The following is a 13,194-nucleotide window of genomic DNA, read 5'->3' as shown; positions in this document are numbered from 1 at the left end:
CGCAAGGACCTGAATCTTGCACGGGGACACCCCCGCCTCACAAATGGTAACTTTTTTGTGCCAATTTAATTTTGAAACCCTTTTCTATACATGGGGAAAGGGGTTTTTCTCCGGGAAAAGGGCATTTTTCAATGGCTCTAAGGGGACCTTCCCTTTTGCCCTTTTAAAAGACCTGGTTCATTGCGAGACAATGCTCCTCAAAAGGGGTTTTAACATTTCTTTTAAAGTTTCTTTAAAAATTTCCCCCATACATTTTAGGAAAAAATGCCCCCGGGACAAAATTGGACGCCGCTGTCCGCCCGCCCCCCGCCAGGGGCGTTCCCAAAATTACGTCCCGGTTTTTTCAAACGGGCGTATAAAAAACGAGTTTAATATAAAGCACCAAATTTAAGATAACAAATAAGGAAAAATCTAGTTTTTTTAGAAAAATCCTCCGGGACAAAATACCCTATATAAGAGCAGACCTATAGTTCTACTGAACGCACTAGGGGAAAATTTGGAAATTTTCTAGGGATTCGCAGATTTTATCCCCACACACTACCAGTAACAATGTTTAAATGTCTTTTAAACCTTTTGTCACATGTATTTCTGTTCACATGCGGCTTAACCGGGCATTAAAAGATACCACAATAAAAAAAAAAATGAGAAAAAAGAATAAATTAAAAAGTGAGCTTAGAGGAAACAGGGGTCGTTTTTATTGATACGGGAAAAAAACGCGACAGTAAATAAACGCAAAGAAAGAACAATAAGATAGGAAACATGATTCCAGAACAGTAAACCTGTATGATTAATTTATCACTCGTTTCAATGTAGGGCAAAGTTAACGCAGTATACTCTGCCGGGGATTCCCTTATTATTGTGGAGGCTATGCCTCCCCAATGTTAATACCATTTGTCAAATCTTACTGCCGCGGTAATCAGGTCAAAAAATAGTACCTTGATTTTTTAAACTGACTCATCACTCATCACGGACATTAACAATTATGAATTATTAAATATGAAAATGTTTTTCATTCTTTAACTTCATATCTGCAATTTTTAAAGATAATAATTCTCTGAAACAATTGTTTATTATTTACAAAATCACTACTCCGTGACGTCATACTGCCGCGGTAATCAGGTTTAGGCATACGGACGTTGGTCATAAGTAGTTCTGGTGTGAAAACCCTTCTATATAATAACTTTATCAGTATTTTTTAACAAAAAGCATAAATGAAAATTAATAAGTATATGCTTTAATTTGGTGGCAAATATTCTTTATAATTTTTTTATAACAATTTTCCTATTACTACGCAACGACCAACTGTTTACGACGGGTCATTAACTAGAACGTTACAACACCGTATTCTCAATATCATGCATGTTCTTTTGTTGTTATAAACGATTAATATTCCTTAATATTTTTTGTAAAGAGAAATGATTGTAAACTGTGGCTTACATCATGCTTGCGTGATAACAAAGGAAAACTAACTTATTAGTACACCCTAGGAGGTTGTACGCGGAAAACGCTCATAAACCGCTATATAATATAGCTGTTAGTAAATACTTTGCATACATTTAACTAAAAATTATCTGATGGTGATGAACATATAGTTTTAAAACATTATATTCTTGAACCATTATCGCCGAAAAATCTATTTAACTATAAACCCGTAAGGACCCTCCGACAAAATTTCAGCACACGATTTAATTTTACATTAGCAAAATAAAAAAAGCAATATTTATATTTTCATCTTACATTATTCATTAATCAAAGTTTTTAACATAAAAGTATCTTGTAAAAATATGTCTGGCAATTGACAGATCCCTACTCTGATCTTTTATTTGTATAGGAATAAATTTAAACATGTGCTCTTTTGTTTAGGAATATTTTGTAGTGAAAGTCTTAATATACCCACAAATCTCAAAATTAGAATAAGACAGGTCAGGGATTTATACAACCAGTTGTTTAGTTAACTACGCTCATTTTAATCCCAATAGAAACATTCAAATATTTGGGGTAAAAAACATGACCAAAGTACCTAGTAGTTGTACCGGTGGTGATCCCATTAAACTGATTATAGATTCGAATTGATTAGAAAACACAAATAGAAACATGTGTTTCCGTACAACAAAAATCGGAAGTAAAGTGAACAGATAAATGACAGAAATATGTGGTCAAATATGTTTTAACAAGGTAATAATTTTTTCAGAGAAAGACGCAAAGATCAGTCTTCAATGAAATGAACGTATTGTGTAATTAGAAAGTTTATTCAATTCTAGGGCAACGGATCATAATTTGATAGTCCATGTGTAATAAAATTTTCAATACAGATTATGAGATACAAAACAAATATTAAAGAATAAGAAGCTTTAAAAATGAAAAAAAAAGAAAAGAAAAAAACGCATATATTACGAATGACTTACAGTCGAGCATCGGGAAGTCATTAACATATCTTACGAAACTTTAATTTGAAAACGATATTTGCGCGCGCTGAAGTGATTAAAGTTTATTTGAAAAATGAAAAAAAAGAACTTATATGTTTGTGTTCTAAAAATAATCGGCGGCATAAGAGGAATTTCGTATTCATTTTACAACACCTGAAAAATTACTACAGAAATTTTTTTTTCTTTTGTTTTCAACAAAAGTCTGTGTGTTTTAAGTTTATTTATACTCGGCGCCGGAATAACCATATGTCCGAGATTATAGCATCGGGGACGTCTTTTCAAGCAGAATCTTCGTTTCATTCTTCGTTTGTTGGTGGTTAAGGAGACGACAATACTGTCAAGGCATCAACTCTGACTGACGACAACAAAAAACGGCATTTATTAGTGCCAAACCTCCAGAGTAAGTCATGACATGTCAACCAATCACCTCTGGTACTTATGATGACTTGACCATGACCTTCCGTGTGCCTTCTCCGTGACGTGCACGCCTCTGGAGGGTTTTGGAGAATTTCAACAAAAACTTCCAAAACACGCCATTTATAACACCATTAATAGCACTAACGCTTCGATGTTCTTATCTATTTGCGGAAAATGGTCGACAGGGAAAACCCTACGTAATAACCGCAAACCCTGTTAACAACAGATTTTCCGCAGTATATATTTCAAGCTAGTGAGGTTTAAAACTACACGTAGAATCTATCGATTAACTAGAGTGTTGGCGGTAAAAAAAAAGAAGATATAACTTCCTGATCAATTTTCACTTAGGTTGATTCAATTTTGAATAAGCTTTGCAGATCGTCGTGCTAGTATTATAAGGTCCTATCTCCATTTTCATGAAAATTGAGTATGATATACCACTGGATTCAGAATTAAAAGATCTATCTCCAGGTGGTTTCCATTTATGTATGAGGTTACCCTGCTTGATATAATAGCATGTATATCATTTTCCATTTTCGAAAATAATAGTTGAATTAATTATTATGTTGCTCTATGTCCATGAGCCAATCAGTGATTGTGTGTGAGGTCATGTGACAGATTTTGCTTTGTCAAAAAGCATTGACACCATCGCTTAAACCAGCTGCCAGAAGTAAGTTAGTTTTTTAGTATCATATTTGATAAATTGCTAGGAAATATTAACAGTAAGTCAAAGCAAAACCTTTAATTCTTTTAAAAGAGATAATGCCATTATAAATGGTTACCGCCTTTAAAATATAAATGGTTATAAACACTACTCCTGGAGATAGGGTATTGTAATTCTAAAGAGAATTTTTTTTATTTTGTTTTAATATTTTCAAAAACATGGCAATAAATAGAAGGCAGTGTTGTTTAAGGCTAATGTTCTTATTCTGAAACATTTTTAATCATCTATTTGAGTTATCAAAAAAAAACTAATAAGGTATCGTGAAAAAAGTCGTTATAAATTTCATAAAATATAACTTTTGAACTATGGATATATTTGGATGATTGAATTTCGGAGATAGTTGTTGTTTCTTGTTTTAATATACTGTCGTCTATATAACCAACTGTTGTTGAAGCATAAGATACTTTAATTGTTTCAGAGATTAGAGTGTGTTTCATTGAATGCAGATGCCAGAACATATACTAGTGTTTATTTTGTGATTTCTTCCATTAGAATTTTTACTTGACAGTGTTTCACTAACATGTTAAAGACTCCAAAACCGCGCATTAAATGTTTTTGCCTTTTATGAGAAATTTTGAATTTTCTTCTCCATTTAGCTTAAACGATAGAGGCATCCACAATACTTTCCAACATGCTCGTGGGCTTAAACTATTTTTAATTCCATGGATATCGAACATTTAAACTTTACCAATGAGTTTAATTCTTACTTCGATTAGATTTCGTCATCAAATACTGTCAATTACTAGTATATATTTTTTCTCATGCAAATGTTATCAGGTGAACAATCAAGTTCCTTTAAAACTTTGTTTTATTTTCACTCTTATTGGTAGAAAAGGAGGATCACATATAGTTTAAAGAACTTATTGCAAATGCTTACATTGACTGTTCCCTTCATAGTTTTCAAAATGAGTAAAGTTTTTTTTTCAGGTGAAAGAAGTTTTTGCAAATCCTCCAATCTATAATTATGTTTTTGTAGTATGTGCTGCCTATTAAATTGTGACATGAGTTGTTGCATTTTTATTGTAAATCTATCGAGGGCATTTTTTAACATTTTGGTCTTTTTAACAGAGAGAGAGAGAGATAAAATCAAGAATTAATTCAAGACAAAGTAACAGATAAACATGTTAAAATTTCCATTTTATCAGAGAGTTGATTTTATATTCAGTTTTTGTCTGTAACTAAGTGAATAAAGTGTTTTTGTTCGTTAACATTGCAGAATTTGTTTAGGCTGGAAAAACTATTGCATAATAGATTCTAGTTATTGTTATATGATAAATATTTAAAGTGATTCTGTTGAAATCTTTTGTAAAAATCACATTGCAGGTAAAGTACAAGTAGCTTATTGCGATCTATTACAAAACTTGTATGTTACTGATGCCTACAGGTGAAATAATTTATTAAAATTTATTTCTTTGTCACAAGTTATATCAAAATGTGTATCTGAAAGATAAAAATACAATTATTGACAAAAATTTTAAGTTTTTTTATACAAATACCATAATAATCCTATTTGTTTTCATTAAAATTGAACATATTTATTAGTTTTAAAATATCCTATATCCTAGTTCATACTATCCTGGGCAGTTTTAAAACGCTCCGGGTGCAACATAATTCTAAGCTTCCGGCAAGTACAAATAAGCAAAAAGCTCTATCTCAAAATGAAAAATCCGGTTTTAGAAAATATCTCTAAAGATATCGTGTAAAATCTTTGTTTGCAAGTTATGATAGAACATATTAATGATTCATTCAAAAAATCTCCATCATTACATGGTCCAGTAACATTTTTCTGTTAACTAAATTTTAAAGCTTGATTTCCCGCAATGTTACATAATGGCACTTAGGACCTTATTATACTAGCACGACGAGATATGTATTTTTTTCAAGAAATATTTAGCTTTCATATTATCCGACGCTGTCAGTAATGAAATTGGAATAATTTTCTGAAATGTTATTTTATTCGAGAATACAACTTTCTGTCCGTAGAGCATGAATAATAATACTTATCACAAGACAGTATCTTATTGATCTCAATTATGGTACATGTAAATGTGTATAATTTTTAATGTCCAATAAAACATTTGCGTATCTTGCAGTTGTTATTATCATTCAATAATATTAAAATGACATAAAGTTTTTATGAATATTTTGATAAGGAACCGTCAGTTGTAAAATATTATTGTTATCTTATAATGAACAGTCGTCATACATGTTGATATGTCATTCATTATTGACAGTTTAGGTTTTTCAAAATTTGCATGATTAACAGTCCAATTGTAGACCTCAATGAAATGTTCTGGTATATTAGCAAAATGAATAGTCAATCATATTAACCATATATATGAATGGTTGAACACAACAGTAAGGATAAAAAGCGCAATGTGCATATCTTCTTATTTTGGTTATAATTGAAATAAAAGCACATTTTAAGCAAAATGAAAAGAAACTAGAAGTCTGAAACATTCTGTCATAGCCTCCCGAGCAGTACATTCAGTGCTTTGATTATTTTCGACATTCCCCCTTGTGTAACTCCATTTCCTGAAACAAACAATTTTTATAATAGATAACGCATTTCAATGGAATGAACATGGTTCTCATATCAGGTACTTTCAAAAACGGGAGACTGTTTAAGTTAATACTTCAAGCTAAGGTGCCAATATTTAATATATTTTTTGTAATACTGGAGGGTTTTTTTCATAATTAAAGGTTAATTATCAAGGACCATCGCTCTATTACGTCCTAAAATGTGTTGTTTACACATTTTAAATATTACTAAATAAATATAAGAGATAACCACCAACAAAAATATTTTTTACTTGTTTGGTGTTAACACTTATCTCCTTGGTTGTAATATCATTTATTGCATTACTAAATCCTTCACAATATAACTTACCTCCCTTAGGTGTACTAAACTTTATAGTATTACTGGGGTCCGAGTCAAAATGGATGTTTGAAACGACAACTTCAGCTTCGAGGTCAGTGTCAAATGGAAGATTAACAATTTTTGCAGTCTCTGTCATAGTCTCTGTGGTGTTGCCATTCAACGCTTCATCAAAATCACTGCTGCATGGGATGATGCTCTCGTCGTTCACAAAAAATATATTTTCCGTTGTATCTCGTTCACCAGCCTTCCAGATACGAATCTGTTAATGAACAGAAGTTTGGTTGCTATTTTGAAACCATTTGATTTTGAATAACAAAATTTGAGCAAATCTTTAATAAGAATTTTTGCGCGACGACTTTATCATCACACATTGATTTCATTTCTACTGTTATTTGTTATACTACAAACATATCTACTTTTGCTATTTAAATATTGTTTAATTTATATTTTGTATTCCTTATAAACAATTATATGCAAAGAATGCATCAAGAAAGATTAGGTGAAAGTGAGTATTGACACAAAGACTGAAAAATTGCGGTTATATAAATGTGTATTATATCACATTAAACACACACGGCTAACTTATTACGATTTAAAGTTCAATCTGTAAAACCACTGTATTAAAGCGTGACAAAATATGATATCTTAAACTAAATGTTCATTGTTTATTTTACCTTGTAACTTTTGAATTCCCCTTGCATCATTTCAGGAGATAAATAAACCGGATCCCACTGGAAACATGCAGCGTTCTCTTGCAGGGAGACAAGTTCGAAGTTGTGTGGCTGTACTCTCGGTACTATATAAAATATATAAAAGAGACACTGAAGAAAAATATTTGCAACTTTCTGTGACTGTTGTATGTCTCAAAATAGCTTTAGCTACCAAGCGGTGTCTCTATCCGTTTTGTTTGTTTATTTTGTTTTCTTTTTGGGTTATTTTTGTCCGTAATGCTTTGCATTGTTTTCTTTATGCCTGATTTAGAACTTATTCAAAATTAAAAAAAATAAAAAATTAATTTTCCCCCAGTCATTTTAAAGGGATAAAAGAAAGGGCAAACTGGATGAGAAAATAGCGAAAAAATTTAAATTTTGATTCGTAATAAAAGAATATGAAATGCAAATGGCGAAAATACTATCTAAAAGTGAACAATGATTTTTCGTGTTTATGGTCTTATAGTACTTTCCCATAAACTAGTCATAAATGCAAGATATCGATAGCAGACTACAGATGGCCTAGACAAAGAACTGTAGTGAATAAATTACACCGACAGCAGTTTATAAAGCATGAACATTTATTTACCAGCCTCTCCAGAATGTCCATCGTGTATTTTAACTGGGTCAGTGCAATCTCCAAAAGCATTTCTTGCTTGCACAAAAATTTCAACCGGTTGATAGACTCCATAGTATGGCATCCTATACTCATCTTGAGTCCAGTCCTCAATACGGTTCATAACATTCATGCCAGATTGGTCTCGGTACCCAAGGAGATATCCAAAACCCACGCCGTTGTGTTCAATCTGAGGCATTACCTTAAAGTAAAAGGCAAATACAGAAAGTTATCGTTAAGAAAAGGGCAACAACATCAAATGAGCTTAAAAGAAAAAGTAATAACAGAAAATTACATCGAATGAAAGAAAAGGCAAAAGCAGAAAAATGCCTTTACGGAAAACACAATTTTAGAAAAATACCTGAAACGAAAGAGCAATTATAAAACTTTAACGCGGAAGATATAGCAAGAAATAAAATTACATAGAAGAAAATAGCAGTAACTGATAATTACCTCAAAGGTAAAGGAATCACAGAAATGCATTGAAGGAAAGGGTAATTACAGAAAGAATTGCGAAATGAAAGTGCAAGAGCAGAAAAATACCTCGACGGAAAGAGTGAGAACTTATCAATATACCTAAAGGGACAGAATTACCTGGCACAGAACATCACTTAAAAGAATAGAGCAAGAACATGTACTACCTTTAATGAAAGAGCAAGAACAGGAAAATATCTTGAAAAAAAGCAATAACAGAAAATTACCTTGGAGGAGAAATTTCAAAACTTAAAAAGAGTAATTACAGAAAAAGGATACATTTGCTAAATAGGGGTGTGTGGCATGTTTAGATAAAATTTACTTCATCCCTTATTCATTGGGATTTAAAAACGTTCTAATTACTAAATGAAAATAGGAAAGACCGGGAAAGTGCTTCAAAAGCAAAGAAATTAAGTTAAATTTCTTTCTGTGCAATGCGACCTCATAATTTTTCAAGAATGTAATCTGGCGTCAAAAGACATTTTTCTAAAATATTTATTAGCATTCTTCAAGAAAGTAGATATGTATCTCATTACATTTTACACCTACGGAAATAGCTTTTTGTATAAAATAATAGTTATGATCATAAAACATTTTCTAGATTGATATACGTATGCATAGAAGGAATGTATGAGTAACACGGGTCAACTGAATGCAGTTTCTTCCCTGGGGACTGTTATGATAACTCATAATGATTACCATAAAATTATAAACATCATTAATGTGCAATGCTTGGTGATTTTATTTCTTTCTCTTTTAGTATAATTGACGGATGTATTCATAATAAAGAAGATAGTGAATGAGGATAGCTTTAATATTGAATTTATTGAACGAGTTTAATAAGATTATATTACCGGTATGCGAGCCTTTGGCGAGAATGATGTTATTTATTCAATGAGTTCAATAAATTTAGTAATGTACATACACGGATTTAATATTCTGTTTATCACACACAAAAAAATAATAAACTGTTTATAATAAAAAAAATAATAATTTATCACTGACGCGCTTATAGTGCAACGCTAATATTTAGCGTGCCTGTGCCGCAAATGACGTCATGTCAAAATGTATGCGCCGCCTTGCCATACCATTTTTATGGAGTCGTAAAAAAAGTAAAACGTTTGTGGTGAATAATAATATATTATAAAAACAAACAATTTAGTCAATTCGTCATGATTTTTTAAAAATGAAAACAAATTTCTTACGTCCCATTTAATTATTAGCCAGTGTGATTTGCTTGTGTCTGTGTGAACATTGGAAGGATTTTTCTCTGGCACGTTCATCGTCGGAATCATGCATGCTTGGAATGAGTAAGCACTCGGCTCGCTTGTACCAAACTCGTTTTCCGCTATAACCCTATCAGTAACAAAAACAAAAATCTTCTTCAGGTGAAACCCTCCTAATGGACTACCTCTTATATAAAGGCTAAAAATACCGTCAACTGCATATGAAATCAATGCATTTAACGATAAAAATACACCAGCAACATTGTATGGATATTGTGTTCCCCCTAACATGTATTACAACGGTCCCATAACTGCATAACAAATAGATAGCTAAATTGAAAGCATGCACATTTTCCACTTTATAATGATGTAATCTAGAATGTAATGCCGAATTGCGATGGTCTCGAGAATCAACCCGTACAAGAAAAAAAAACAAAAACGTCGGATGGATGTTGTGGCGCGTACATGTATGTATACCTGGTGTAAAATATGACAAAAGGTTGTTGACAATAATATATGATATTTTACTGTTTTAAAACAACCGGATGTATAATAGCATGTTTACCAATGCCTTCGGTAGCTATCCCAAATGCGTAAATTCCCTAACCCAAACTAGCCCGTTCAATTGAACAATATTGTCTCTTTTTCTTACTTACCTAAAAGAATAATTAGCGTAATATGATAACGGTATTTCTGCACGTGTAACACCTTGAGTTGTTACGTTAACAACGTTTGTCCAAGTACTCGGAGTAAATGACGTGTTATACTCCACATAATATTTCGTTACAGGTGTGATGGTCCGTGGACTATCTCTCCAAGAGATTACTGCCTTTAAATTATTTGCATCACATTCTTCCACTATCGGATAACTCGTTGCAAATGGAGCCGCTATAATATATAGTACACTTAGTTGTACATTATGTAATATTCTTATTATTAAGTACAACCTATTATTGTTTTACGTCTGTAGCTGAATAGATGTAACGACCATGCCATTTTTTTAAGTTATGTATACATGTTCTGTTATATTAATCAAATTTTATATAAACTATTTATATAAACATATGCTTCTGCTATTGATAGTTAGATTGGAAATAATAGTGCGCAGAAAATTACAGACATTCTTGTCAATTTTTAGATTTGCCTCCAGACAGGTAAAATACATGTTTAAAAATCAAATTTTAAACAAATAAAGTTTCAGAAATGTATAAATATTCACAATACAAGTAAAACTTTGAATATCCTGTGAAAGATATTACAGAACCTACAACTTTTAACACCAAAACAAATGTTATACCTCATTACATTCGGAGAAATTGGTAATCTACGTAACGACAAGGAAAAAAGGGTAAAATGTATCTACAAAAGGGTTTGTAATTACTAATTAGAACAATTTTATGTTTTAAAAACAAAATCACAAATTTGGGGAATAACCGTTACCGGTATATTATATCACGGCTTTAATTTATGTGATATTAAGTAAATCTTATAACCTCCTTTTGGCGTTCTAAATCTCACAATATTGGAAGGTAGTGAGTCAAAGTGATCGTTAAATGCTACAACTTCAACCGCCATTTCTGTGTCAAATGGTAGCAATTTCAAACCCGCACGCTCTTCATTGAAATCTCCAAAGTCAGTAAGCGACCCATGAAGCATTTGAATTTTCTCTGTAGTCATTCTCTTCCCGGATACCCAGTATTTCATCTTTTTGTGAAAAAAAGAACAAAGCCAAAGTAAACTATCATGTATCATATATTTTCTACGAATCCCAAAAGTGGCATCATACATATTTCAACAATACCCTGATTAAAAGAATAAACAATTCATTTTTTATATGATATTATAAATGAAATGACCTTGCGTTTAAACAAAATGTTCTTGCGTTGCGCGAATCCAGTCTCAGGTCTCATAGGACATAATCATTGGCCCGGCCTCTGCCGGTCATTGAATATTGTTTAAAATTTTGGATTGAAAAAAAAAACTTAAAATATTTTCATTTACAATATATTTCAACAAGTAAAATGAAGTATTTTGCAGTTTGCAGACTTCCACTCAACACTGAAAAGGTCTCATGACGACTTTCCAGACTGTTTATGGAAGGCCTCAAGTGCTTCTTGTGCAGTATGTCAAGCATGAACGTGCAACCGGGTAGAATCACCGACGCTCACTTTACTAGTTAGAACATCCGTCCCCTGGGTACCCGCCCATGGGTGGTAACAAGGCTTGCAGGCTTGACTGGTGCTCTCTTCTGTTATTTTTTCCCATGCTGGAAAATTCGGAATATCCGTTCAAAAGGTATCCGTGCATTTGGCGGGGAAAATGCTTGTGTATGGATGAAATGGGGGGAAACCCATCAAACACTACGACTATTATTTTGTCAATACAAGTATTGAGTAGCAAAGCCTTTAATTTTGATGGCAGAGTATTTCATGCAACCATGGTTTTAACGAAAGCTAACGTGTGAATAAAGCTGAAAAATAAACTAAAGTAAAAGATAGTTGGTTTTGTAACTGTTACAAAACCAATTAGTTAACATGTTTACATTAATTAATTCCTATTAAACTTTTTACCTTGTAACCCATAAATTGACCCGCCATCATTTCTGGTGAAAAATCTACAGGGTCCCACCTAAATGTGTAATAATAACCATTTGCAGACGTGAGTGTTAAGTCTTTAGGACGCGTGTAAGGAACGCCAATAGGTGTCAAACATGGCGGCCAGGTATGTACGCTGGGAGCACTTTTTCCATATTCGTTTTCCGTGATAACCCTTTTAAAAAAGAAAGATTCGTAAAACAATGATATATGGCCATTCACAGAATTGACTTCAAATATTTATTTATTTAACCAGCAAAAACCGTTAAAATGTCTTGACGGGTACATTAATAAATCTTGACATACATCTAGCCAATAGCGGTACCATAATTATGGACCAGGTACATCTGTGAGCATAAAATGTGAAAAATACGCAAAAACGGTGCAAAAGTAACACCGAATCTGTATGACATATGGCCGTAACGAGCGTTTATAACGTTTTTTCAAATTTATTTACTATAATATATTTTTGTGGCTTTACTTACCATGTTGCGGGCATATGTTATACAGATTCGGCGTCACAATTACGATACCCCTGCATTATTTTACTTTCTGCGTTAGGGATATAAAAAGTGACATGTTTTTAGTTTGACAAAAAGAACACTTTTACATGATTGTGTAAATCATTCACAACCTACCTAATGATGCTATATGCAAATCAAAACTATTTGAAAAAGGTGAAGGTTATCAAAAAATAAAAAGCATAAAATTTGCTGTTAAGAAGACACTATTGCGCCACATTTTGTGAATTTTAAACTACCTGAATGTAAAATTTCTGTAAGGTGTCAAAGGAACCTCAACTTGAGTCTGTTGTGGGTCAGTGACGTTGACTACATTGATCCAAACTTTGGGAGTATAAGAAGTATTATACTCGAAATTTAAAAATTTTGTACCCCGGGGCAGAATTTAAAAACCGGGGCCCAATGTATACCGCTTTTTCAAAACCCAAAATGCACCCGTTGACATCCACGGGGGGATTTGGGTTTAAACTAAAAAAAAACAAAATAAAAAACCATACGGGGTTTTTAAAAATCAAAACAGTAAAACGGGCGACCAAAATAAGTTTAAAGCAAATTAAAAAAGTATGGGGTTTGGGGTGACATAACGGGTTTAAAGAAAAGTTAAA

The 13,194-nt window shown here is 32.4% G+C and overlaps 1 protein-coding gene across 1 annotated transcript; it reads right to left on the bottom strand.

The window, feature by feature from the left end:
• Positions 1-5,500: 5,500 nt before the first annotated feature.
• On the bottom strand, positions 5,501-12,937 carry LOC132729107 (neuroglian-like). The gene is made up of 9 exons (XM_060714846.1): positions 12,829-12,937; positions 12,045-12,243; positions 10,968-11,178; positions 10,131-10,362; positions 9,454-9,604; positions 7,748-7,976; positions 7,123-7,244; positions 6,458-6,707; positions 5,501-6,102 (listed from the first exon to the last, which is right to left on the bottom strand). Exons 2-9 carry the CDS (start codon positions 12,072-12,074, stop codon positions 6,032-6,034), a joined length of 1,296 nt encoding a protein of 431 aa, XP_060570829.1. The 5' UTR covers positions 12,075-12,243; positions 12,829-12,937; the 3' UTR covers positions 5,501-6,031.
• Between the last annotated feature and the right edge of the window lie 257 nt (positions 12,938-13,194).

This window comes from Ruditapes philippinarum, unplaced genomic scaffold (genome assembly GCF_026571515.1).
Source record: "Ruditapes philippinarum isolate M1 unplaced genomic scaffold, ASM2657151v2 ctg6377_1_1_1_1, whole genome shotgun sequence".
Lineage (NCBI taxonomy): Eukaryota > Metazoa > Mollusca > Bivalvia > Venerida > Veneridae > Ruditapes > Ruditapes philippinarum.
The sequence above is the reverse complement of the archived record's forward strand: the minus strand, read 5'-3'. Positions and strand labels throughout refer to the sequence as shown.